Source organism: Etheostoma spectabile, chromosome 13 (assembly GCF_008692095.1).
Source record: "Etheostoma spectabile isolate EspeVRDwgs_2016 chromosome 13, UIUC_Espe_1.0, whole genome shotgun sequence".
Taxonomy (NCBI): Eukaryota; Metazoa; Chordata; class Actinopteri; order Perciformes; family Percidae; genus Etheostoma; species Etheostoma spectabile.
The window spans coordinates 2,162,966-2,186,334 of NC_045745.1; the positions used below are offsets into that span (position 1 = coordinate 2,162,966).

The 23,369-nt window shown below is 41.7% G+C and overlaps 2 protein-coding genes and 1 long non-coding RNA gene across 4 annotated transcripts in view; 1 reads left to right on the plus strand and 2 right to left on the minus strand.

Moving 5' to 3' along the window:
• The window catches only part of LOC116700553 (uncharacterized), an 8,232-nt gene extending 1,521 nt beyond the window's left edge, over window positions 1-6,711 (plus strand). Inside the window, exons 2-4 of the long non-coding RNA XR_004334684.1 lie at window positions 388-390; window positions 4,526-4,542; window positions 6,700-6,711. This is a non-coding gene — a long non-coding RNA (uncharacterized LOC116700553). The remainder of the gene's footprint in view (window positions 1-387; window positions 391-4,525; window positions 4,543-6,699) is intronic.
• On the minus strand, window positions 5,677-14,886 carry LOC116700552 (pannexin-3). Of its 2 annotated transcripts, XM_032533843.1 has the most exons (6): window positions 14,734-14,881; window positions 14,246-14,438; window positions 10,086-10,228; window positions 8,580-8,794; window positions 6,835-7,586; window positions 5,677-6,352 (listed from the first exon to the last, which is right to left on the minus strand). In XM_032533843.1, the coding sequence occupies exons 2-6, from the start codon at window positions 14,427-14,429 to the stop codon at window positions 6,294-6,296; spliced, it is 1,353 nt and encodes a 450-aa protein (XP_032389734.1). In that variant the 5' UTR covers window positions 14,430-14,438; window positions 14,734-14,881; the 3' UTR covers window positions 5,677-6,293. The 2 variants fall into 2 exon arrangements, with proteins under 2 accessions (XP_032389734.1, XP_032389733.1); XM_032533842.1 differs by having other exon boundaries at window positions 5,677-7,586; window positions 14,734-14,886.
• A 4,633-nt stretch (window positions 14,887-19,519) lies between these two features.
• The window catches only part of LOC116700554 (pbx/knotted 1 homeobox 2), a 127,262-nt gene continuing 123,412 nt past the window's right edge, over window positions 19,520-23,369 (minus strand). The window contains exons 11-12 of the mRNA XM_032533844.1: window positions 23,068-23,240; window positions 19,520-22,025 (exon numbers count right to left, since the gene is read on the minus strand). Of these exons, the coding sequence (XP_032389735.1) occupies window positions 21,745-22,025; window positions 23,068-23,240 (454 nt within the window). The 3' untranslated portion in view covers window positions 19,520-21,744. The remainder of the gene's footprint in view (window positions 22,026-23,067; window positions 23,241-23,369) is intronic.

A 23,369-nucleotide genomic window follows, 5' to 3' on the forward strand; every position in this document is an offset into this window, starting at 1 on the left:
GGTGCGGTATTACATTCAATTTATCGCACAGTTATGACAAAAAGAGACCTGAGCCAGAAGGCAAAGCTCTCAATCTACCGGTCAGTTTTCGTTCCTACCCTCACCTATGGTCATGAAGGCTGGGTCAAGACTGAGAGAACGAGATCCAGGGTACAAGTGGCCGAGATGGGTTTTCATATATGAAAAATTTCAGTCCGGTTTTCGAGCAGCACACAGCACTGAGACAGCCCTGATGGTACGCGTCATGAATGACCTACATATGACTGCTGACCAAGGCTCACCATCTCTCCTCCTCCTACTGGACCTGTCGGCCGCCTTTGACACCGTGGATCACAACATCTTGCTCACCGTTCCAGTCTGTGGTAGGACTCTTGGGACTACACTAAGTTGGTTCAGGCCTACCTACAGGCAGGACGGAGCATGTGGCTCTAGGTCAGTCCAATCATACCCCCACACAGCAGTTGTGGAGTGCACAAGGGTCGTCCTCGCCCCAACCCTTTTCACCATCTATTATACCCCTTGGCCACATCATCCATAAACACAAGTTTCACCACTGTTATGCAGACGATACTCAATCATACATAAAAATGGACTCCACACCCCCTCAGTCTTACCGTCTGCACTTCAGGTTTGCCTGGAGGAGATAAGGGCATGGATGTCTGACAACTTCCTTCAATAAATAGCAGCAAAACCGAAGCCATCCGATCGGTACCCACACCAAACCCAGTCCTCCTCCTCAGCAGTATATCCATTTTTGGTCATCACAGCCCCTGTTACCTCTGTTACAAACCTTGGAGTCAGAAGACTCAAATCTACATTTGACACCCACATCCGCACCTTTGTAAGGTCTCCTTCTCACTCAAAAACATTGCCAAACTCCGCCCCTCCCTCTCCCAACCAGATGCTGAGAAGTTGATCCATGCTTTTGTCTCCTCCAGGTTGGACTACTGTAATGCCCTTCTCGTGGGACCCCGGCAGGAGCCTGCAAAAACTCCAACATATTCAAAATTGCGCTGCCGGGTCCTGACGAGGAGGCGCAAATATGACACATCACCCCGGTCCTGAAATCCCCACTGGCTGCCCATTAACAAAGAATTCAATTCAAAATCGTCTACTTACCCACCAGTGCATTCATGGAACTGCCCTACTACCTCAGTGAACTCCTCACCCACACACCACCTCACGAAACTCGCCTCCTCCATCTCCACCTATCGCCTGCTCAACCTAGGACTAAACTGTCCACAATGGGAGACAGGGCTTTCCAGGCAGTGCCCTCGGTCTGGAACGCCCTCCAGAGGCCCTGAGGGCCCCACAAACTGTGGAGATTTTTAAGAAGGGCCTAAGAACATATTATTTCAAAGGCCTTTAAACAGTCACGTTTTAATTTTAGGCTATGGTTTTTATTATGCTTGTAAATTGTATCGTACTCTGGAAACTGTTTTTAACTCCCATTAACGTAGCCCTTTGAGATTTCCCTGAAATGTAAAGGGCATTATAAATAAAATGTATTATTATTATTATTATTATTATTCTCAGGAGGGGGTATTGGCGTCTCCCTAGGAGATCCCTGAGGAGCTCGGAGTAGAGCTGTTGCTTCTTCACGTCAAAAGGAGCCAGTTGAGGTGGTTCGGGCATCTGGTAAGGATGCCTCCTGGGTGCCTCCCTAAGGAGATGGTCCAGGCACGTCCAGCTGGGAGGAGGCCTCGGGGACGACCCAGGACTAGGTGGAGGGATTATATCTCCAACCTGGCCTGGGAACACCTCAGGATCCCCCAGTCGGAGTTGGTTAATGTGGCTCGGGAAAGGGAAGTTTGGGGTCCCCTGCTGGAGCTGCTCCCCCCGTGAAGCAATACCGAATGAGCGGGCAAAGATGGATGGAATCTCCAAAGACTTTGTACATTTCATATTGTTCACATGTAGCTTACTAATAAAGTTTTGCATGTCTGCACTGAAGTCTCTCCTGATTGAAATGGTAGTGTGCTCAATCTCAAAGGAACCCAATCCTCCACACCCACGTCTTCTTCTCTCTCCAACTTCTAACACACAGGTTTAAGGTTCAGCTTTAGTGTCTAGATCAGAGATCTTCAACAGGGGGCCTGAGGATTACAGTTACTTCAGAGGAGCCACCCAATTAGTGTACATTTTTTACAAGTCTTTTTAAAGATTAAATGTGCCTTAACATAATAAATCCAACATCTTATTAGCAAATATCAATCAGCATATTTGTGAAAAAAATCATGATGATTACTGGCCTATGGGTAAGGTAGTCATACACATGCTCTGTGCCACAAACGTATGTTTGTCAATAAAATATGATTTATAAAATCATGCCAACAAATATTTTAATAGCTTAATTTTCTATGCACTAAAAAGTTATGTATCTAGGCTTGAGGTTGCCCACACTTAATATTAGTCCCAGTTTAATATGCAACTTCATTGGTGTGATGGTTGGGTGTTGGCTTTGGTTTCTTTTCCTCCTTCTTTGGTTTTTTGGTCCTGTCTTAACTCCTTGTGTTTGTGTCTTAGTGTCCTCCCTAGTCTAGAGTGGTAGTCTCTGTCTTGTGTTCCCCTGTGGATGTCTGTATGTTCTGTTTTCTGTTTTATTTTGAAGTCTGGTCTCTGTCTCTCTCTTGTTTCTAGGTTTAGTTGTTGTCTGTCTGATTGTCCTGCCCTGCCCTGATGTGATGCACCTGACGTCTCACCTGTTCCTTGATACCTCGTTACCTCTTGTGTTCCCTTTGTCTATTGTCAGATTGTTTTGTGACTTTGTTCGGTTAGGCTATGTGTTTCTGTCAGAGTTCAATATGTTTATCCCCATTCCTGTGGCCTGTTTTCCCCTTCTTCTGTTCCCTGTTTTTTTTTGTGCCTTTTTACCGTTTTGGATTTTGGAACTTGGACTTTGGTTTTTACTTCCTGTGTTGGCTTGGACTTTTTTTTGTAATAAATCCTGCATTTTTACCTTCACACACCTGCATGTTGGTCCTCAATCCCTGCACACAATACATTCCCTGCTCTATCAGCTAGGGGTCATTGACTTTAAAAACATTGAAGACCCCTGTTCTAGGTACAATACAGCATTGCACAATGAAACACAGCTGTTGCTACACACACCAAAAATGTGTGAACATAGTATATTACCATATTGTAAATTAGAATAAAATTAGTTGGGTGCCCATGCTTGCGCCGGCCATTGTAAACCAAATTTTCCAGGTCCTTTCCCCTTAGCAATAGCCTATCCCGACCTAACCACTCAAATGCAATGCCTAACCTTAACCAATTGGGTCACAAGTAAATGTCCTGCATTGAAAATGTTACTTAAGTAAAAGTATGTAAGTTTCATCTGGAAAATGTACTGAAAGTATTAAAATAAAAGTACTCAATGCAGAAAAACCCTCCCATGTTAAAGTGTGAAAGTGTAAAGGATCTAAACAGTTGTGTGTCTAATGGTCTCATCATATCAGCTGGACTTGTAGGTTGTTGTTGCTAGGTTACTTTATAATAAAACAGATTTTATAAACTATGTGTGTTTTGTGTGCAGGAATCTTAATGTGTAAAGTAACTAGTAATTAAAGCTGTCAGATGAAAGTAGTGGAGTAAAAAGTACAATATTTCTCTGAAATAATAAAAGAAAAGACTCAAAGCACATTCAACTCAAGTTTGTACGTACAGTACTTGAGTAAATGTAAAATATAGTAACATTCAACCACCGGAGAGGGAAAAGTTACCTTGTGTGTGTGAGACAGCTGCAACAACAATGACAGACGTGATAGACAGATGCTTCATCCAATCACGTTCCAGGTATTTTTGATTTTTTTTCCAAACACTTTGTAATGGCAGCTTCTCAGATGGTTCTGTGTTAACATACCATCTGGAGTGTTAGGTTAAGGGAAAAGGTTAAGGCAGAGAGAGAGAGAGATTAACTTGGACCCTGCACGGCTGCACTGTGAGCTGTATGAGTTATGCATTGTTTGGATCTAGTCGTCACCATTTTGCAGGCAGCCTAGGATGACAGTGTAGAGCGATCTGAGGAAGCCTTTGATGTCTCATTTCACTCAATCAAATCCTGCTTTAAAGCTCGAGCAGTATGCCCGACATTTTGGGAAACACCGAGCGCAAAGAGATGAAAGTTGGTGTCCAACCTGCTGACATAGCTGAACTCGGTAAAGATTGCCAATGCCATTTCTTGATTCCAACAGGCCGTGTTGCAATCACAGCAACAGCAGCCTCCTCACACTGACTGACTGTGGGGAATTGGCTGCAGCAAAGAAGCTTTTACAGACCCTGGCAGAGGAGTCTGGACCCGGGGAACTCCTGATAAGGCTGATTTGAATGAGACCGCGTTCAGTTTTTTGTTTTGATTACAGGAAATACAAATATCAATGCTGACCCCACTTGGGATGCAGCCCTAAATTAAATATTGCATTTATGAAAGCAGTCTAGTTTTAGCATGACTCAATGATGCCCTCAAGTGGCCCGAGCCAGCCAGCTGCAGCCAATACCCCGACAGTGCCGTCACAAACTGCAGATATATTTTTACTTTGTGTTAAGCTCTGAATTTAGTTTTCTCCTCTTCCAAATACACAGTCGATAGCATTCATTATCACCATCTGTCTGCCTTTTTCTAGCTCGGTGCCAGATGGAGGATGATCTGACATGCATGACTGTTGATGACTACATTAACCACCAGATTTTCTTTATAAAGTTTCAGACTGGAGCGGCACTGAAGCCCAATAATTATTTCGACATAGAAAATATCCAAGAGCTGCAAATGCCTTGATTATAAAGTATCCCGTGGACTGTGACTGTTCTGTTTCACTAATAAAACGACAGAACCTATTTATTTTTTTTGCATTGAAATTCGACCAAACACCTTTGTAATTGGACTTCTAAATTGGACGTCCACTTGTTCATTATAAGCCTCAGATCTACATTGGGTTATTGGTGTACACCAATGGTCCCTATTACCCACCAGGCGACTCGCTTGCCTTTGTGTCCAGAACTACATCCAAATAATTGCATGCTTTACTCTGTGGATAATTCACTGTTGTTGCACAGCAGTCATTTTGGGCTCATTTGGTAGAATAGTCAAACAAAGTGACACAAGCATTTGTTACATATATTGTGTCCAACAAGGCCTCCTGTCATATGTCGTTAGCATCACACAGCTAATGGTGGATGCCACACGTGCTTGCTGTGTTATCTGTTTAATACATGCACTACAAGCACGTTGACCAAAAACAACTCATTGCTGTGTTGAAATGCAGATACGTATATATTTTTAGGGTTAGGGTTGGAAACACACAACCCATGCCTCATTCACTTTTGAATGGAAACTTTATGTTTGACAGCTCATAAAATGACAAAAATAATATACAGTACGCAGTATTTCCTTTATTCACTGTCTACCTTTTTGAAGGAAAGTATCCGACATCTAAGCACAGAAACAGCATAGTGCTCGACTCCCTCAAGCTCCGAAATTGCATGCACTAAAAATAAAAAAGGCCTAAGGAAGCGAGTGGCTCTGTGCCATACTTAAATTGGATAGTTCAGTCTGACTTTCGGATTCATATTCTGTGAACGTTGGAAGATTGTTTGTCAAAACTGATATGAGTGCAGAAATGTAAACAGATCTCATCATGGATTATCGGGGATATGGATGAGACAAACACCAATGACTACACAAACGGCATTTATTTAGAATTACACAGAATACACTTTGCTAATTCACAGACAAATACAAATTGAGTTTGCTCGTAACGTAAATAATAGGAAGCCAAAAAAAAGTAGTACAATAATATCAAATACCTTACCTCTTATCAAGTTCATGAACAGTCATTGGAAGCTATTGTTGCCACTGAAAATGTCTTTCTGTCTCTCAATTGACTCACAACTCTCACAATCTAACTCAGTCACAATGACAAATGTGTTTTTTGTATGGAGTCACTTTGCTCTTATGTGTTCTCTCACCATAATTCCAACAGCCACTTTCTCTTGCATGCTCTCCTTCAAATTCTAGCCTTCGCTGGCCTCCTTAACAATACATGGGACCAAAGTAGGACGCAGAAAGAAAGTCTATGGCAGCTACTAATGCACACATGCTGAAAACTGACAAATCCAAATACATTGACATTTTTAGCCAGAACTATTTGCCCTGTAATTCCAAAAGAGTTTTTTTCTTCAGACCACAGAATACCCTTTTTGATGTCCACAGTCTTTGTGGATCCAGTACTCCTGAAAATCTACTGCACCAACTCCCTCCCATTGTTATCACATTGACTCAGTCCATAGGAGGCCTAGTAATGACTAAATGGTGCAGTCTCCTTCAACTCATGGTAGCCCTGGTGGTTTGGCTCTGTGAAGAGACAGAGAGGGCAGTTAGGGCTGGGAAGTACCACAAATCTATCTCTTCTACAATATCCAGTGCTCTTAAAATCCTCTTTTAGAAACATAGGCAGTTCAATCTGGCTTTAGAAAGAAAGAGCAAAGGCATTAGACTTCCAGACATTAAAGAGCAAAATTGCTAAACAATGGTATATGAATTTAACCTGAATTTGTCTGCAGTTGAGAATGTTTCTCAAACTACCTCCTCAGATTCATGTGGATATAATAATAATAATAAACAAAGCTTTATTCACATGACCTTGTTCAGTATTCAGTGTCTGTTCAGTGAGAACTGCTTACGCTAACTTATATTTAAAGCACCTGTTATTTATTTTCAAAGACTGCATGTGTAGTCTGGAAGTCACTTAATGATTTTCTGTACATCCCAAATGATGTAGATGAAAATAGCCACTAGCAGAATGCGTTTGAGTGTGTAGATAAGTGTTACGGTACCAAGACTCATATTTTCCTCCACCAGAGGCCTCTTCTCGCTGCAGTTTACCACTCTCCCCTGTGCTGCTCCCAGAATGGTCATGATGTCTACTAGGTTGAACTTCCCTTCCTCCTTGGCCTCCTCCACCGCCTCTGCCAGCTCCATCGCGGCTTCTTCACGCTCCTCCATCTCCTCTTGGCTCAGCATGGCGTTCAGTCCCTGGCTTGCATTGGCGTTGCCCACCTGTGGCGGTGCCAGGGAACACAGGGCCCTCACCTTCCCGTAGGACATCAGGTGAGCCACGTTAGCGCGCAGAAAAAGCAGCAGGACGTTGAGGTCGTTCAGCGGGCAGCCGAGTCGCCGGCGGTTGATGAGGTCGAGGGCCGGGAGGAGCTCGTAGACGGAGATGAAGGTCGTGTCCCACACAAACAGCCGGATCAGGCTGAAGAGGACGATGGGAGCCAGCAGGGCGTAGATGGCACCATTGGCCACGCTTATCACCTGAAAAACCAACTGACCGATCATTTTGCACTGAACCAGTTCGGGGACCCAGTTCTGGTCCCGAAGCATGCCTGTTCGGACGAAGCAGCTGAACTCGTCCTGCAGGAAGGCGGACAGGTGGAAGTAGGCCAGGTAGAGGCAGGCAGCTGTCATGAAGGTCAGGAGCAGGAAGCCACGCAAGAAAAGCATGCTGACGAGGAAGTAGGAGTTCTGTTTGCACTGCAGGTATCTCTCCAGGAGAGGGTACTCAAAGTATCGCTTCTTCTTGGCCCTGCAATTGGACAAAGGAGGAGAAAGTCAGGGCCATGTTCTCCGTTGTGATCATGCAGCTACACACATTCCCAGCCAGGAGCGTCCCAACCCAACTACAATATCCTACTTTTGGTTGCAACAGCTGTCCAGCCACAAGAGGAGTCCTCCACTGAGACACTGAGCCTTGCGTATCAAGGGTTGAGAGGACAACATTACTCTCCCCTTTCCCAAACCATATTTTCGAGAAATATCAAGACATATAAACTGACAGCACAAGATCTCATCTTCTACCTTTTGAGCAATAATTCTCAATGGTATATCATGTTCATTTGCTGTCCCAATTACCCAATTTTTCAATGGGAATCAAGTATAATGTTAAAGGGCATATTGTCGTTTTGGGCCAAATAAAAACTCATAAGATCGTGTTCCTGAAAACACGGATGTGGAAGCATTTTGTTCGATTAAAATATAAACAGCAATAAATATTCTTACTACAAGCAAGTGGTGAAAGAAGTATTCAAATCCTTTATTTAAGTAAAATTATTAATGCCACACTGTAAAAAGACTCTGTTACAAGTTGAAGTCCTGCATTAAAAATGTTACTTACGTAAATGTTATCAGGAAAATGTACTTAAAGTATTAAAAGTAAAAGTACTGATGTTAGATAGTGTAAAGTATCCAAACAGTTGTGTGTTTAATGGTCTAATCACTTGGGTTATTTTATTTATGAATATCATAATTTTTAAATTACTCACAAATGTTTTGGGTACATAGATCTCAATTTGTAAAGTATCTGGTGACTAAAGCTGTCAGATGAATGTAGGGGAGTAAAAAGTACAATATTTCTCTCTGAAATGTAGCCGAGTAGAAGCACAAAGTGGCATGAAAAGAAAAGACTCAAGTAAAGTACAAGTACCTCAACTTGTGTATTTAAGTACATTACTGGAGTCAATGCACTTTGTAACTTTACATTTCACCACTGACTACAAGCCAACAATTGTTGGTTTCTTACCGTTCTAGTTCAGCCTGAAATGTGAGGGGGTTCTTAGTGGTCTGGCGCATCTCCAGAATGTTCTGGGCCAGTCGGACCGAGCGGTTGTACGACATGTCTAGTTCGTCAATAATGAAGAGCAGGTCTGAGCCCAGTGAGGGCATGACAAGCTGGCGCCAGATCAGAGCCGGCAGGTACATCAACACCGCCATGGCCAGAAGAGAGTAAGGAAACATCTGCATGGAGAACGAGAGACAATGGGACAAAAAGACGAGTCACATGAATGAGTTTGACTGACAGATGAAACATGGACACCTGTAGGCAAAGTTTTTAGATCCTTTACTTAAGCAGAAGTACCAATACCACACTGTAAAATTACTCTGTTATAAGGAAAAGTCCTGCATTGAAAATGTTACTTAAGTAGAAATATGTAAGTACCATCAGGAAAATGTACTTAAAGTATTAAAAGTAAAAAGATCTCAATGCAGAAAAATCTTCCCATGTTAGAAAGTGTAAAGGATCCAAACTGTTGTGTGTTTAATGGTCCAATCATTTCAGCTGGACCTTATAATAAAACATTAGATTTTATAAACTACATGTGGTTTGTGTGCAGGAATATTAATGTGTAAAGTAACTAAAGCTATCAGATGAATGAAGTGGAGTAAAAAGTAAAAATATTTCTCTCTGGAATGTAGACGAGTAGAAGTAGAAAGTGGATTGAAAAGAAAAGACTCAAGTAAAGTACAAGTACCTCAACATTTGTACTTAAGGAAAAACATATATATATATATATATATATATATATATATATAGAGAGAGAGAGAGAGAGAGAGAGAGAGAGAGAGAGAGAGAAATGTGTATGCATATACAGTATACATAATATAGACATACAGTATGTGTGTGTATATATGTATGTGTATATGTGTATATATATGTGCTTCTAAGTAGGTATATATGCATGCATGTGTATGTTTACATATATGCATTAGTGGAGAATTAACTTTTTTGTATACAAGTTAAACAGTAGAAAAAGAGGGTAGGACCAGGACAGTTTTTTTTTAACTTCTTCCTACTCCGTTTTGAACATGGAAATGCGTATTTGAATCATTTCCAATACTTTCAGAGTAGTTTTTAGAGTATTTTGTTTTTTGGGGGTTTTCTTGCTTGTGCTGAAATGTGCATGTCCTTATTTCTTATTTCTCTTTTCTTTTCTTTTTTTAACAAGTTCAAAATAAACCAAAGTAATCCCCAAAAAAGTTAAATAAACAACAGCTTCACAGCCCAGTATTAAAAATAAACAACCACAAGTTCTGGGTTAGAACTACTTTCCTTCCCAGTTTGGGACGTGGCCCTAAATGTCCTTTGCATGGGGTCTGAATACTTGTACCCTGCTTCTTATTAAAGAGGTACACTCAACTATTTTGCTTGTTACAGTGAGAAGAACAAAGTTTTCAGTGGCTTAACTTCACTATGGGTAATGGGTGGGCATAACAAGTCAAGGAGCTTGATCAGAATCTCTCAACTTACTTTGTGAACCCAGAGCGAGCGCTCCTCGAAGTTCCCAGCGCTGTCAAACTCATGATGCATGAGAGAGTCCCAGCAGTACGTGTCTACGTAGCTGGCCTGCTTGATGGTGAAATTGCTGGGAGGGAAACAGCTGATCTGAGGCCCTGCAGAATAAACAAATGTTGGTTTGCAACTTTATCGCTAATATGGGGAACTACTTTCTGCTTTATCAATTTGCCTGCAAGTGATCTCTAAGCACATGATATCTCAAACACACAGACTCTCACGCACACACACACAAATGGGGTCCAATTTGAGCCTCCGCATGCACTTTTCTTTTCAGTGGTACAAACCTTTACTTGAGAAATCATGTGTTTTTATATGTTTCCAATCATATGTTTTCCAAATGGTAACCTGGCATTTAAAACCATGGATGACTCCATTCTAAATTTGGCCCTTTTCACCTTATATTTACTTCACCTTGAAATAACCACATCTAGTCCAACCACTTGAATCCATGCTCTGCACCCATCTGTCATTTCCCATGGGGTGCTCCACCCTTAAACAGAGAGAGCTTGGGTGTGCCCATGTAATTCAGGGCCTTCGAAGAGAAACATGGGGCTTCTATTTTTTACAACACCACCCTCTGCCCTGACTTCTGTAAGCAGAAACACATTGTCACTAATTTAGTGTGAGGATGTGATTCCTCCTGCCAGTCCACTTCATTATAAGCAACCATTTAATTATACTGCAGGCGTGTACATATGTATGTATGTCTGTGATTAATCAGCGACATTTTGAAACATATTGACAGTGGCACCTAAAATATAATTTTGGCAGCTAAGGTTATGATAGAGGATATTCATTTTAAAAGTTACCTTGTACATTTACAGAAAGAAGAGTGCACAGCTTGTGTTTTTAGACACTGAACCTATTTTGGTTAGTGCCCCATATGGTTAGCCATATTAATTGTAACATTTACAAGTACATTCTTTCATCTAATGCTGGTGAAAGCAATAAGGTAGAGCAAAACCAGGCGTACTATGTTTTAAATGTCACTGATACTCATATCAAATAGCATATGGAATTGGGCCAAAGTTTATCTAAGAAATGTAAAAGATGCATTTGATTCGAGAGTTAAAAGTATTTGTGGGTCATTCAAAAGATTTTCAAAACCGTGTACTACATTTGCAGTACATTACATTTTGGACCAATTGGAAACCTTGTTGTGAATGAAAAGCAGATTTTATGGGAGGCCAGCATGGTGAGGCCAGATGGTGGAAGGAGTGAGCAGAACAGTGGTTGGTTCATCACCATCCAATATTAGCAGCCCCAAAATTAAATTGTCTCACTGTACATAATTTCTAAAAACGGTTTACAAAGCTGTCTGTCACATTTTCTGTCTTCAAAGTCTCACAAACACTCAAAGCGTTCATATTATGCTCATTTTCAGGTTCCTAATTGTATATAGAGGTTGTACCAGAATTTGTTTACGTGGTATAATTTTCAAAAAACACCATATTTTTTGTTGTACTGCACATTGCTACAGCTCCTCTTTTCACCTTGTGTATTGGGCTATCTGTTTTAGCTACAGAGTGAGACATCTCACTTCTTACATGCACAGTAGCTAGGTAAAGACTACTAGTCAGACAGAAACAGAGTGTGAGGGTGTGCCCTGACAGTACCTAGGTAAGGACTACTAGCCAGTCAGAAGTAGAGTCGGAAGGCGTGTCCTGACAGTACCTAGGTAAGAACTACTAGCCAGTCAGAAGCAGAGTATGAGGGCGGGCCCTGACAGTACCTAGGTAAGGACTACTAGCCAGTCAGAAGCAGAGTATGAGGGTGGGCCCTGACAGTATTTAGGTGAGGACTACTAGCCAGACAGAAGCAGAGTATGAGGGCGTGCCCTGACAGTACCTAGGTAAGGACTACTAACCAGTCAGTAGCAGAGTATGAGGGTGGGCCCTGACAGTACTTAGGCGATGATTACTAGCCAGACAGTGTATGAGGGTGTGCTACGCTAGCAGCTAGGCGAGCATTATAACATGTGTTTTCTGTTGGAGATGGTAAGTCTCTTTGGGGACAAATTTGTAAACCTATGACATGCACAAAAAAGATATATAACACAATAACGGAAAGGGAAAAAGCAAAAAAGAATGTGAACAGTTTAAAGGCAGCTTGATTGGGTCTTACTCAGATTCTACTCAGAATATGACACTGATTCTGCTCCATAGGGCTGTGATAATGGGGTGTGTTTCAACTGAACCAGGAAAGAAAATGCCTCTGCACACAATTGGATAGACCAACAACCAATCAGAGCAAAGGAGGATGTGACATATGTAGAGCGACGCATGGTCAAAATAATAGACGCAATGTCGGAATCTACACATCTCAATTCTCCAGTGGCTGTTGTAAACAAATTCAACTTTGGTGACGTGATGGATTTTGCCACTGTTGATCATCTGTCCATCATCGTACAAAGCCCGCCTTGATAATTTGATTGGTCCGAACAGCTCTGGTTCGAGCAGAGTTTCTCCAGAACGACCTTCCTGGCCTCAAATGTTGTGGGCGGAGCTAAGTTCGGCTGGCATCCAGGCTACTTTAAAGGCTTCATGTCGCAGCAATTTCTGTTCCGATTGTGCAAACATGTTAAACAGATTAGAGAAAACTGATTTGTAATGTGATTTGCATTTGTATGTTACCAAAGGAGCCTAGAGAACAGAATGTTACTGAATGGCTGTATCCTTTTAAGGCTTCCCAGGAGTTTAATGTGAACACTATACGGCTGGAAGCTGCATTAGTACTTGCTTATAGGTTTAAGTTACAGTGATAGCTGTGGTTATAATACTAACTGACGCCACTGGATCTTCACATGCAGCTTACTGTGGGAATCTATTTTCCACTTTGCTTGTGAGTGCATGTGTGGGCGCGTGCTTTGACAAGTCAACCTACATAAAAAAAGGCAGCAGATGCCTGCTCATGAAATCTTGTAAGATTTTCTTCCCCTCAACACCCCACCACTGTGAGCCATTTGGCGCAGCGAGGGACCCTACACTTCTGCCGCTGCTCCTATTTCCCACTCCCACTCCCAAATTATCACTGGCACATCATCCCCACATTTGTGCTTTGTATAAGCATCCCTGGCTGAGAGTCCAGGTGCCAGTAAACCAGACTCCAGACAGCAGTACAATCAAGCTCTGTTGTGAAACTGACAACCCTGCAGATAGGCAGCCAAGATCCATCAGTGGAACGCCGTACCCCTGCAACCGCATCATGTTAATCAACATATCCTCTCATTTAACTCAAATAAGGGGGGGGGAGCTGCCACACAAGAACTTTGCCTGGTAATTACAGCGTGCCAGCGTTAGTGAACGGCGCTCTCAATCATCCCCATGGCAATTAGCATCAGGAGCGTTGGGCTGATTGCAGACCAGCTCTGGAGACACGACATTTAGTTCAAAGTCAAGGGAAGTCAGCCTACACAGCAACAGACTTGTGCTACAGACTTGCCACGTATACTTTGGATTGTCAGCTATACTTTTTTTGTTCTTTTGAATGACCATGGGCAGGCAGACAGGTTGTGGGCATGTTTAATGTGAAAAACCAGCAAATCTTTTCTAAATATGTTTCTACGGTCTGAAACTCTTCCGGGAGTAAAAGAAGCAGCAGAACACTCACTAAACCGATGATGTGATTTTGTATTTTTGGAATTTCTGTTTTCCTATATCATCACATCTGTTTTACTGAGGAGGTCTCAATGGAGTCAGGAGCTAATGTCTTCCTGTAATGATTGGTGTTATCTCCCTCGTGATTTACAGCATCTTGTAAAGGGAAGTGCCGTGTAATTACAGCTCTCATTGTTATTGCTCTTAATATTTAGTTTCCTCAAGGGAATTGAAAGGAATGAGAAACGTGTCTTAGTCTGCTGGGAAAGAGCACACATGTTCTCACCTCACGTCATAACTCAGCTCTGAAATAATCACTTCTTCAGAGCATGAAAAATTTGATTTATGTCTAAACCCCTGTGTTAACGTTGAAATAAATACCAAGGGCCACAATTATACCTGTATTATCAAGTTCACATCCCAATTCAATTCACAAGAACCAATAGTACCGGATTACTTCACGCAGGACACAGGAAAACAGTATTTTTAAAAGGATAAAGACAAAAAGTGGCTCACCCAGGGAGATCTCGCGGGCGAAGGCCATGCACACCAGCAGCAGCGGAAGGCCGACTGACACAAACTTGATGACCTTGTCCAGAGGAAGCTCCAGCTCCAGATGGCTGAGCCGGTTTATCCCGGGGCTGCCCTGCAGCAGGGCATCAGATAGCATGGCCTTGGCCGCCGCCTGGGCGATGGACATTTTGAACTCCTACCCATAAGAAAAATGTTGATTTGTTGACACAGTCAAGTAGCAAAGCTCTCAGTACTGGGGGTACAAATCAGAGTCATGCCACTGCTTGCTTTTTTCTACCTTATCTTGTCTGTGTTCTTCACTATATGTGACAACATAAATCAGAAATAGCTATACATCTACTGTACAATAATAAAAGAAAACTAACCCTTATTTAGGGTTAGTGGATTGCTTCACCAATTTGGGGGGGAATTCAATCAAAAAGCCAGTTTTCTAGCAAGATAACCTCAAGATATAATGGAAGCAAACTCACCTGAAGTCTTCCAGGTTTCTTTGGTGAAAAAATTAGAAAATATGTTTGCAGAGCCAAAGAGTTCCTCTAAAGGCATGCACAGTGCTGGAAAGCTTCTTAAGTATCCCGGGAGGGCCTCAGTAAATGAGAGGTTGGATCTGGGCTGGACCAGGCCGAGTCGGGTCTGGCTTTAATTACAAAGGGCGCATGTATGCATGTAAGAAGACCTTCACTACTCAACATTGGGCAACGCAGTGTGTATGTATGTGTGTGTGTGCCAGTGCATGTGCTTGTGTGTTCCTTTCTACAGTGGCCCACTTCAAACAAGTGCCCATCAACAGTGGCTTTTTCACCCTCTGTCATTCTGAGGCTATTTTTACTGCACTGTACAGAGCCTCAGAGTTACTGCTGGCTGAGATACTGTGCCAGACTACAGGGATGGTCTGCCCATGGCATATACAGTACATGTTTGAGAGAAAAACTAACAGCGTGTAAAAGTTCTATTTGATTAACCCTCATGTTGTCCTCCGGTCAAATTGACCCGTTCTCCTACAGCAATGTTCTTTTTAACTACCCAATTGTATTTACCCCAAATAACATGATTGATTCCATACAATGCTCTTTGGGGTGATTTTGATGGGTAATTTTGGGGTGTCTTATTCAATTTTATAGCATTTAAAAAAACAATAGAAGTAGTTTCCTATTGAGTAATAGTTGACATTTTCCAGTCTGTGATTATCCATCATTTAATTTCAGTTGAAATAATTCCTAATTTCTGCTTTTCTAACTGAAATATTAACTATAATTTCCTAAAAATGAGGTTTATCGAACATAAATTCGACATATGTCTGTAAAACTAAAGTTGAAAATGTCAAAAAAGGGACAAACATTGAAAAAAAGTTTCCAAAGTGTTGAAAAAAGGAACAAAAATGTAAGGAAAAGTATTAAAAAAAAACATCTAAAAAGCGTTAACAAAGGTGTTGATTTTTAATTTTGAAGGGGGGACAACACAACGGTTAAATGGATTTGATAGGACGTCTGGATGGGAAGAACTCAATTGTGGTGTTATTTTGAATTTCTGTGAAATTGCATCTCCACAAACAGCATTGGTCATTGGTTGAAATCTGTTTTGAAGACGGTAATCCAAGGTTCATATGGAAAACAGAGTTTGATTGCCTTAGTCAAACTTTCTTACCTGATTCAAATGTAAGGAATGGAGGGACAAAATCCACAGCCCTGTGTAAATATTCATATTAAATTCAGCCCGGGCTAATATTAGGCTTCAGCAGTGTGAGCTTGACAAACCAAGTCTTTGGAAGTCTTTTTCAGAACTAAATTCTTTATGATGTTGTTTTCTCACGGAGCTACTGTGGAGGAAAAGTACTGCAAAGCGGGTATTTGTACTCAAAACAAAAGTTATTTACTTACATTAAACCAAGATTTTAAATAAAAAGTGCCCACTGCAGTACTTGAAAGCACCGCATTGGAGAAACACTGGGTGAAGCACAATACATACACAGTAGGCTAACTACGAAAAGTAATGCACCATAACTCGTATGTAATCCCAATATTTATGACTTTACACTGTGCTCCACATTGACGTTTAGGGCAATGCAGTGACCGCTAGTGTCCATAGTAATTATGACTGGAACAAAAAAGGAAATCAGGTGACACACAGACGACGCCATCTTAATTTTTCCCTCCCTACGACCGGTAATGACCCTAAACGCTGTGTGTGGAATCCCTGTTGCAAGGATTTATCTGTCCAGCAGAGCGAGCAGTGATATGGACAGGGAGAGAGAAATTAGCTGATCTTATTATATTTGATGTTTAGCTTACTGTATGAGGGAGTGTGCCTACTAAAGCTACGTTTATCATATTATGTAGACCAGGACGTGAAGATATTTGTTGAAAGCTGAGCTGAGGGAACGACGTCTCTACTACCGATCTGTTATCTCCATGAAAGTTGCGTTATTCAAAAGAACCGCATACAAATGAAAGGGAAATTAATGATATACTGTAGATAGCGTAACACTCATCAGCTGATATGCATCAGACAAACCGACGCAATGTGTATTATACAAAAAAAGAATGAAGAACTTTAGGTTGAAGAGCACCAAAATCTGAACAGATGACGACATTTAAATCAACCAGTTAGCTCAGCTGGTAGCTAAGCGTATGGGGCTCTAGATCCGTCACCCCGTGTGGTGTTGTGATTGGTTGTAGTGTTATCCAATTGCATGCAGTGAGATTTCTATTACTCAATACCAGACCCTTAATCTTTTGGATTTGGGTCTGGATTTCCAAGCTAAGGTGTTTTTATCCTGAAAGTACTTATTTTATCCCACATCACAAACTTGTTTTCAGCCGTTTTGTTGCTTGAACTTAACCGCCACGGTGCTGAATAGAACAGCATTACATATCGAGCATTGAGCATTACTTTCTGTCAGATATACAGTAATATGAACTCTTTGATGAGGATGCATACAGTTTTTTGTTGATAACAGATACAAGCACAAGCGTCGTTAGGCCTGGGACCAGATAATAGACCCAGATCTATAGCATAGGAAGGAATAAAAGGAAAATAATATGATATTGTTGATCAAACACTTAAGTAGGCTACTGCAGATCCTCTGTGTGTCTTTCAAGCAGCAGGAGGAGAACAGGAGGAGACAGACAGGTGAGAAGAAAATGAGGTGAAGAAGAAGACAGTATGAGATAGACAGATAACACAGTTTGGCACAGTTCAAATTGGTCACGGTCCAAAAAGAGTGCTTGTCACACAATAGAAGCAGAAGCTCTGGGACCAGGGTTGGTCAATTTTGAATATTGAACAAGGAATTGGAAATTGTGATCCTGGAGACACCTTCTGTAGCAGGAACCATTAGTCAGTCTTCCCCATAGACACCCATGTTAAAATGCCCACCTTTCAGTCTGGTACAAAACTCGGTTTTGTTCTGTGTAGCGTATTCCCCTTTCATGACAATTGTATGGGGAATTGTGTTTTTAAGATTATTTTTTTTGTGCATTTAAGGCCTTTATTTGACAGGACAGCTGACTACATATAAGGAGAGTGAGAGGGGGAATGACAAGTTGGATTGGGCCCCTGGGCCCCTTTAGTCATTGGGTGCACGCTCGGCCAGGTGAGCTACCCGGGCATAGACTGCAGGCTTCATTCAGCCCGCCTCAGCTCCATCTACGCTCCACCTCTTTGCTCATATTTAAATCAGGCGATGCCAGGCACTGCCAAGTTAGTGACGGCCAGAGCCACTGGGAGCCATTTTGATTTTTCAGAAACCTATGTGTGACGCCACGGAGACTACATCCATATCTTATAGTCTTTAAATGAAATTTGGTGAAAGGGTGTAGCATGGCAGACAGTCCACTGTGGAATATAGAAGACATGTTGTGATGCCTATATTCTTAGGTTTCTCTGAGTTTTTTTAATTAGATCACTTTCTCCCACATATCGTATGAGAGTGTTGGAGCATTGCTTCCTAATGTCAAGTACTAATCACCTCATCACATGTTGCATACCCCCTGATGTGCTATTTTGAAGCCCAACATCGGCCACTGCAATTCAAATTCCTCCTACTGGAAAATGTGGGTGAAGGAGGAGAAACGTAGCAGATGCAGACAATAACAGATGTTTAATAAGGTTGCTGCAATTAAAGAATGACCTTTTTTAGGCTGACAGAACACAATGCAAGGATGCAATTATACAAGCCGTGTAAAAACAATACAATGTGGCATCAAACACCCACATGTTTGATTAGCATTTACTCCGAGGGATCAGTATCCACATTTCCGAAGTCGAAACGCTGTGGTGGGGAGCTCTGTTGGGTTCTATAATGAGATGGTGAGAGAGCGTTTGGGCGGGCGTCTTCCAGCAAGTTAAATAACAAGGCTAGAGGCTAGGCAGTAACCAGTGGGTGGGAGGCTACACATGTGACAGGAAAACGAGGGAAGTTAAACCAATATTTAGACTGAACTAACTCTGGAAATAACTGTAACAGGGCCTGAGAGGGTTGGGAAGTGTCACACACACATAAGCCTTGCTCTATTGTGATCCTGGCTAAGATATGTGCAGCAGGGAACAATGCTCATGTCAGGGTTTTTCCTGCAAAGAGAAATGAATGCCGCCCCCCTAAAGAGGTTTTAGACGTTTATCAGTGTTTTAAGCCCCCAAGGACTTCTTCCAGGCAGCGCTGCCTGAAAGGCACTAGGGTTAGGCAATGGTTATGGTTAGGGTTGGGGTTAAGGTTAGGGTTAGGTGCCTTGAAGTCAACGTTGAGGGCTGAAAACACCATTGAGCGAAATCACCAGGACCTAAATGTTAATATTTAGGAATAAAATAACAATTCAAATCTTTTCCAAATGGGTTTAAGAGTAATTTATCCAACAACAGTTTACGAAACATTATCTTGAATATGAGAGTCGGGCTGTACGGGACTCTCCCGGTTATTTATTTAAATATTAATATAATTTTATCCAAGACATTTTTTTTGTTCATCAAATTGTCAGAAATAGCAGGTAAAAGCATGTAGATTTCTGTCAAATATTGTAACACAGACTCATTGCCTTAACTGTACTTAGACCAGTAATGATAACTGCCACCCCCCCCCCCCCCCCCCCCCCCCCCCCACCCAAAAAAAAGAGGACCATTAAGAGTATGGAAAAACCCTGCATGGTGTTTTGTTCTGTGTTCAGTGCTTTTGTCTTACCTCCTGGTTGGCATATATTGCCCTGGATTTTTTTGTTCAGCCTAGACATATTAAAAACTTTCATATCACAAAGTCCAAATCTGTACCTTTACATGTTTTAATTATTAAAATCAGTCTATTGAAACACAATAGATTATGACAACCAAGTGTACAAATGAAATAGAAATAGTTCCTATTGTCTGTCACTTGCTCTGGGAGATCCATTCAAAAAAAGAAAAGGAAAAAAAAAAATCAATCGAGAAAAGAATATTAATGATCAACATACTTCACAATGAACAATCAAAACATTCAATTTAACATGGTATTTTTTTTTTTCTAGACATCTTCACATTAGAAATGAGCGACTCCTTTTGCAAGTACAAAGTAGAGAGCTGAAATTGTTTCACAGGTTCTTCAAAATCCTTCACTTAAAACTGAAAGAGACCTTTCCACTGAGTTTTTTCCTCTCTTTGTCTTTTTCCACAAAATTGTCTTCCTTGAAAAAGTTTGTCAGTAAAAGACACTGGATCTGTCGGGGTTGGGGATTCCAAAGTCAGCAGGCGTCCGTGTGTGAGTTCCCTCTGTGTTGAGATGTGGCTGAGACAGTTCGGATTGACTGGCAGTGCTCGCCATGCTCTCGTTCTGTGACAGAATCACACAGGTCACGAAAAAAATAAAACGCCAACTTGATGGTTGATGTCAAGTACGTGCATGGCCACCAACTAACACATTCAGAAAGTTTGCCAAACCTACAGTCAGGGTGCGATTTGAGATACAACCATTGTAACGTGAATAGTCTATAGTGCCACTGAATGATAAAATCCGAGCAGTTGCTGGTTGTACTTAGCCGCTAGCGCCAGTTAGCGCCGGTTGTTTAGCCGGCTACAGGCACCGCCAGGTGACGTGCATTCAGGGGCCGTGGTAGTGGAGGTTAGCCAGAAAAAGGGAGCATCATGTGTGAATGCCAGTTAAGTTTAGGCAACAAAATGACTCGTTCATGAAAAAGATTGCGGTTTGGATTAAGACATTCCCGAGGAACGATTGAGCGTTTTCTGGGTGAAAGTATTTTAATTTCCCAACAAAGTGAACTCTCTCCAGTTTGAAAGCGCTGTGTTTTCCATTGAATATTGAAGTGCATATTTAAGTGTTTTGGCATGGCTGACTGGGTGGCACTATTTCCATGTTGGTAATGGAAGGGGGGATTTCATTCTTGCATGTTTTGTGGTGCATGATCAAATCACCCCCCCACCCACCCACCAACCAACACCCACCCACAGTATATGCAGAGCAATGTCATCGTCATGTTGTTCCTTTAGCTACTCTCTAAGGGCCACGCAAAAACAAAACAAAATGAAAATAGAATAAATATGCAAACTCTTCAACACCAGAATGCAAACCTAGGAAAAATGTGATATACATACCTGTATGTGCAGTCAGCATATTCATTTTTCATTAGGTTTTTTCTTTGCTCGTGGGAGAAGAAAAATGAACAGAAAAATGAACTAACATTGTTTTGAAGTCATGCTCTAAAAGGTTTGCTGCAGCGATGAGTCAGATGCTCGTGAGGAAGAAACACGCCATATGAGTGTAGTTCGACCTGAGAACCTATGAGTCATTTTTAAAGGCGTGAATGATGTCCCAGCAGTGGAAGCCAAACGCGTACAGTCACTTCTGCAGATATTTGGACAGCATTTCAGCTCTCTTTTTAGCTCCTCACTCGTATTTTAGGAAGCAAAATGACACAAGGACTGCAAAGGTCAGTTGGAAATTGACAGTACTTTTTCAACTCATTGTATGGTGCCAACATTACATTCATTCTGCGTTGTTGTTTTTCACATACAGTCAAAAAAAAAATCTCACTGTGCAAATATTATTTTTTTTTTCCAGTTTCTTGGTGCGTGTGTCATCAAGACTCACGGTTCTCCTGTTTTCTCGTTTAACAGCCTTAAAAACGTCATGGCTTTCTGAAAGTATCCTTCGACTGTTACTGTAAAGTGATTCCAATGTCTTGATTTTCAACTGGACGTAAAAGCCTTTCAGCCTTTGTGCCATTTCTGTCCATACAAAAACAGGAGCTATAGAGTAAAAAAAAATGTGCTACTTTCCAAATATTTCGAGAGCTCACTGCATGAGAACATACAACAGTAAAAATGAAACAACACATGTTCATCGTTACACTCCGTGGTGGCTCTGCATGAGCGTCTCTGTATGAATTTGGACAAAACCTAATATGCCACGCTTGCTCTCCAGAGTCCCGTCTCATCAGAGCTGTCCTAGTTGTGTATTTTGGGGACAGGTCAAAGTTCATACAGTCTCTTCCTGTAGTGACCTACTCCAGTTCCTCTCGGTGCTCCATGCGCAGATCTCTCCGTCCTCCTCCTCCTGCTCCTCCTCCGCTGGCCATCTGTCTCCCCGTCTCATTTTCCTCCTCTCCTTCCTCCTCGTCCTCCTCTTCCTCTTCCATTCCTTCCTCCTCTTCCTCCTCCTCTTCCTCCTCGTCCTCGTCCTCGCTGCCGTCCATGGAGTCGTCGGCTCCCAGCATGGCTTGCTGCATGGCCAGGGTGGCCGAGTCTGAGGACAGGGACTGGAGGCTATCCATGCTCAGCGGGTCTATGGGGGGGCAGAGAGTGGATAAGTAGGTATAAAGCCAGAAACAGACCAAATGCATCCAAAGACAAATGGACTTTTCCAGTCATATGTGGTGCACACACTAAATTTACTTAAATTAAATAAGGAGTTAAGGTACGAAGGCCAAGAGAGGCCATTTTAATGATTAACACAGTGATTCCTAACCAGCGGGACTTGGAGCCCAGGGGTACTTCTGCCACTGCCAGCGGGAAAGTGGACTACATATGATTGTATAAAATGAAGTTGCATATTAAACTGGGCCTACAATAACATGTAAGGCAGCCTAAAGACCTTATACATACCTTTTTAGTGCGTAGAATACTAAGCTATTATGATTTTATACATCATATGTTAAGATTCCTGTAGGAAAAATGCAGATTTTTGTCAAGAATGTTATGCTCAGTGTTCTTGACTCTTGCTTTCACAACTTCACATACATGAAAGGAAAGAGCCAATAGTGACATCTAGTGGGGACATTTCAAACACACATGTTTGACTTAACCCTCATGTTGTCCTCAGGTCAAATTGACCAATTTTCCTATATCAATGTTCTTTTTAATTACCCAAAATAACATGATTAATTCCACACAACGCTCTTTGGCAAATACAAATCTCCACTTTCATTAATTTCGGGGGGTCTTATTCAATTTTATAGCATTTAAAAAAAACTGAAGTGGTTTTGAAATAGTATTGAGTCAAAGCTTGTGATTATCCAACATAATTTTAGTGTAAATAATTCCTAATTTCTGCTATTCAAACATTAGGTATAATATCCTATAAATGAGTTTTATTGACTATAAATTCCCAAAATAAACTAAAGTAAAAACTTAAAAAAAAGTGACAAGGATTCAAAAAAAGTTTTGAAAAAACGGACAGAAACGTAAGAAAAAGTCCAAAACGTTGATGAGAAGTGTTGATTTTCCATTTTGAAGGAAAGACAACACAAGGGTGAACAACTCGGGGTGTGGTAGTGTTTTTTGGACTTTCTTGGGTGATGTTAGTGTTGGTGTTGGGGACTGCTTACTGTCGGAGTTGTTTCCCGATCGGTGCGTCTGCAGAACCCCCGCCACGATGGAGTCCGGCCAGAAGCGCTGCGTCGGACGGTGCTGGGACTTCATCTTCTTGGCTTTAGGGGCCGGGTCCGGGTTACTGGCATCCAACATGGGCTGGAGGATCCGCCGGCGGGCGTTGATGAACCTGAGAACACAAGCAGCGGTGGAAGAAGTATTCAGAACCTGTACTTAATAAAGTAAAAATAACACACTGTTACAAGAAAAAAGTACTGCATTGAAAGTGTTACTTAAGTAAAAGTCTGTAAGTATCATC

Excerpts from the sequence above, each read along its gene's own strand:
- LOC116700552 (XM_032533842.1), bottom strand. The coding sequence starts at position 14,429 with ATGTCCATCGCCCAGGCGGCGGCCAAGGCCATGCTATCTGATGCCCTG. Across the intron at positions 10,229-14,245 it reads CGCCCGCGAGATCTCCCTGG|GGCCTCAGATCAGCTGTTTC; the intron begins GTGAGCCACTTT and ends TTTATTCTGCAG. Across the intron at positions 8,795-10,085 it reads GCTCGCTCTGGGTTCACAAA|ATGTTTCCTTACTCTCTTCT; the intron begins GTAAGTTGAGAG and ends TTCTCCATGCAG.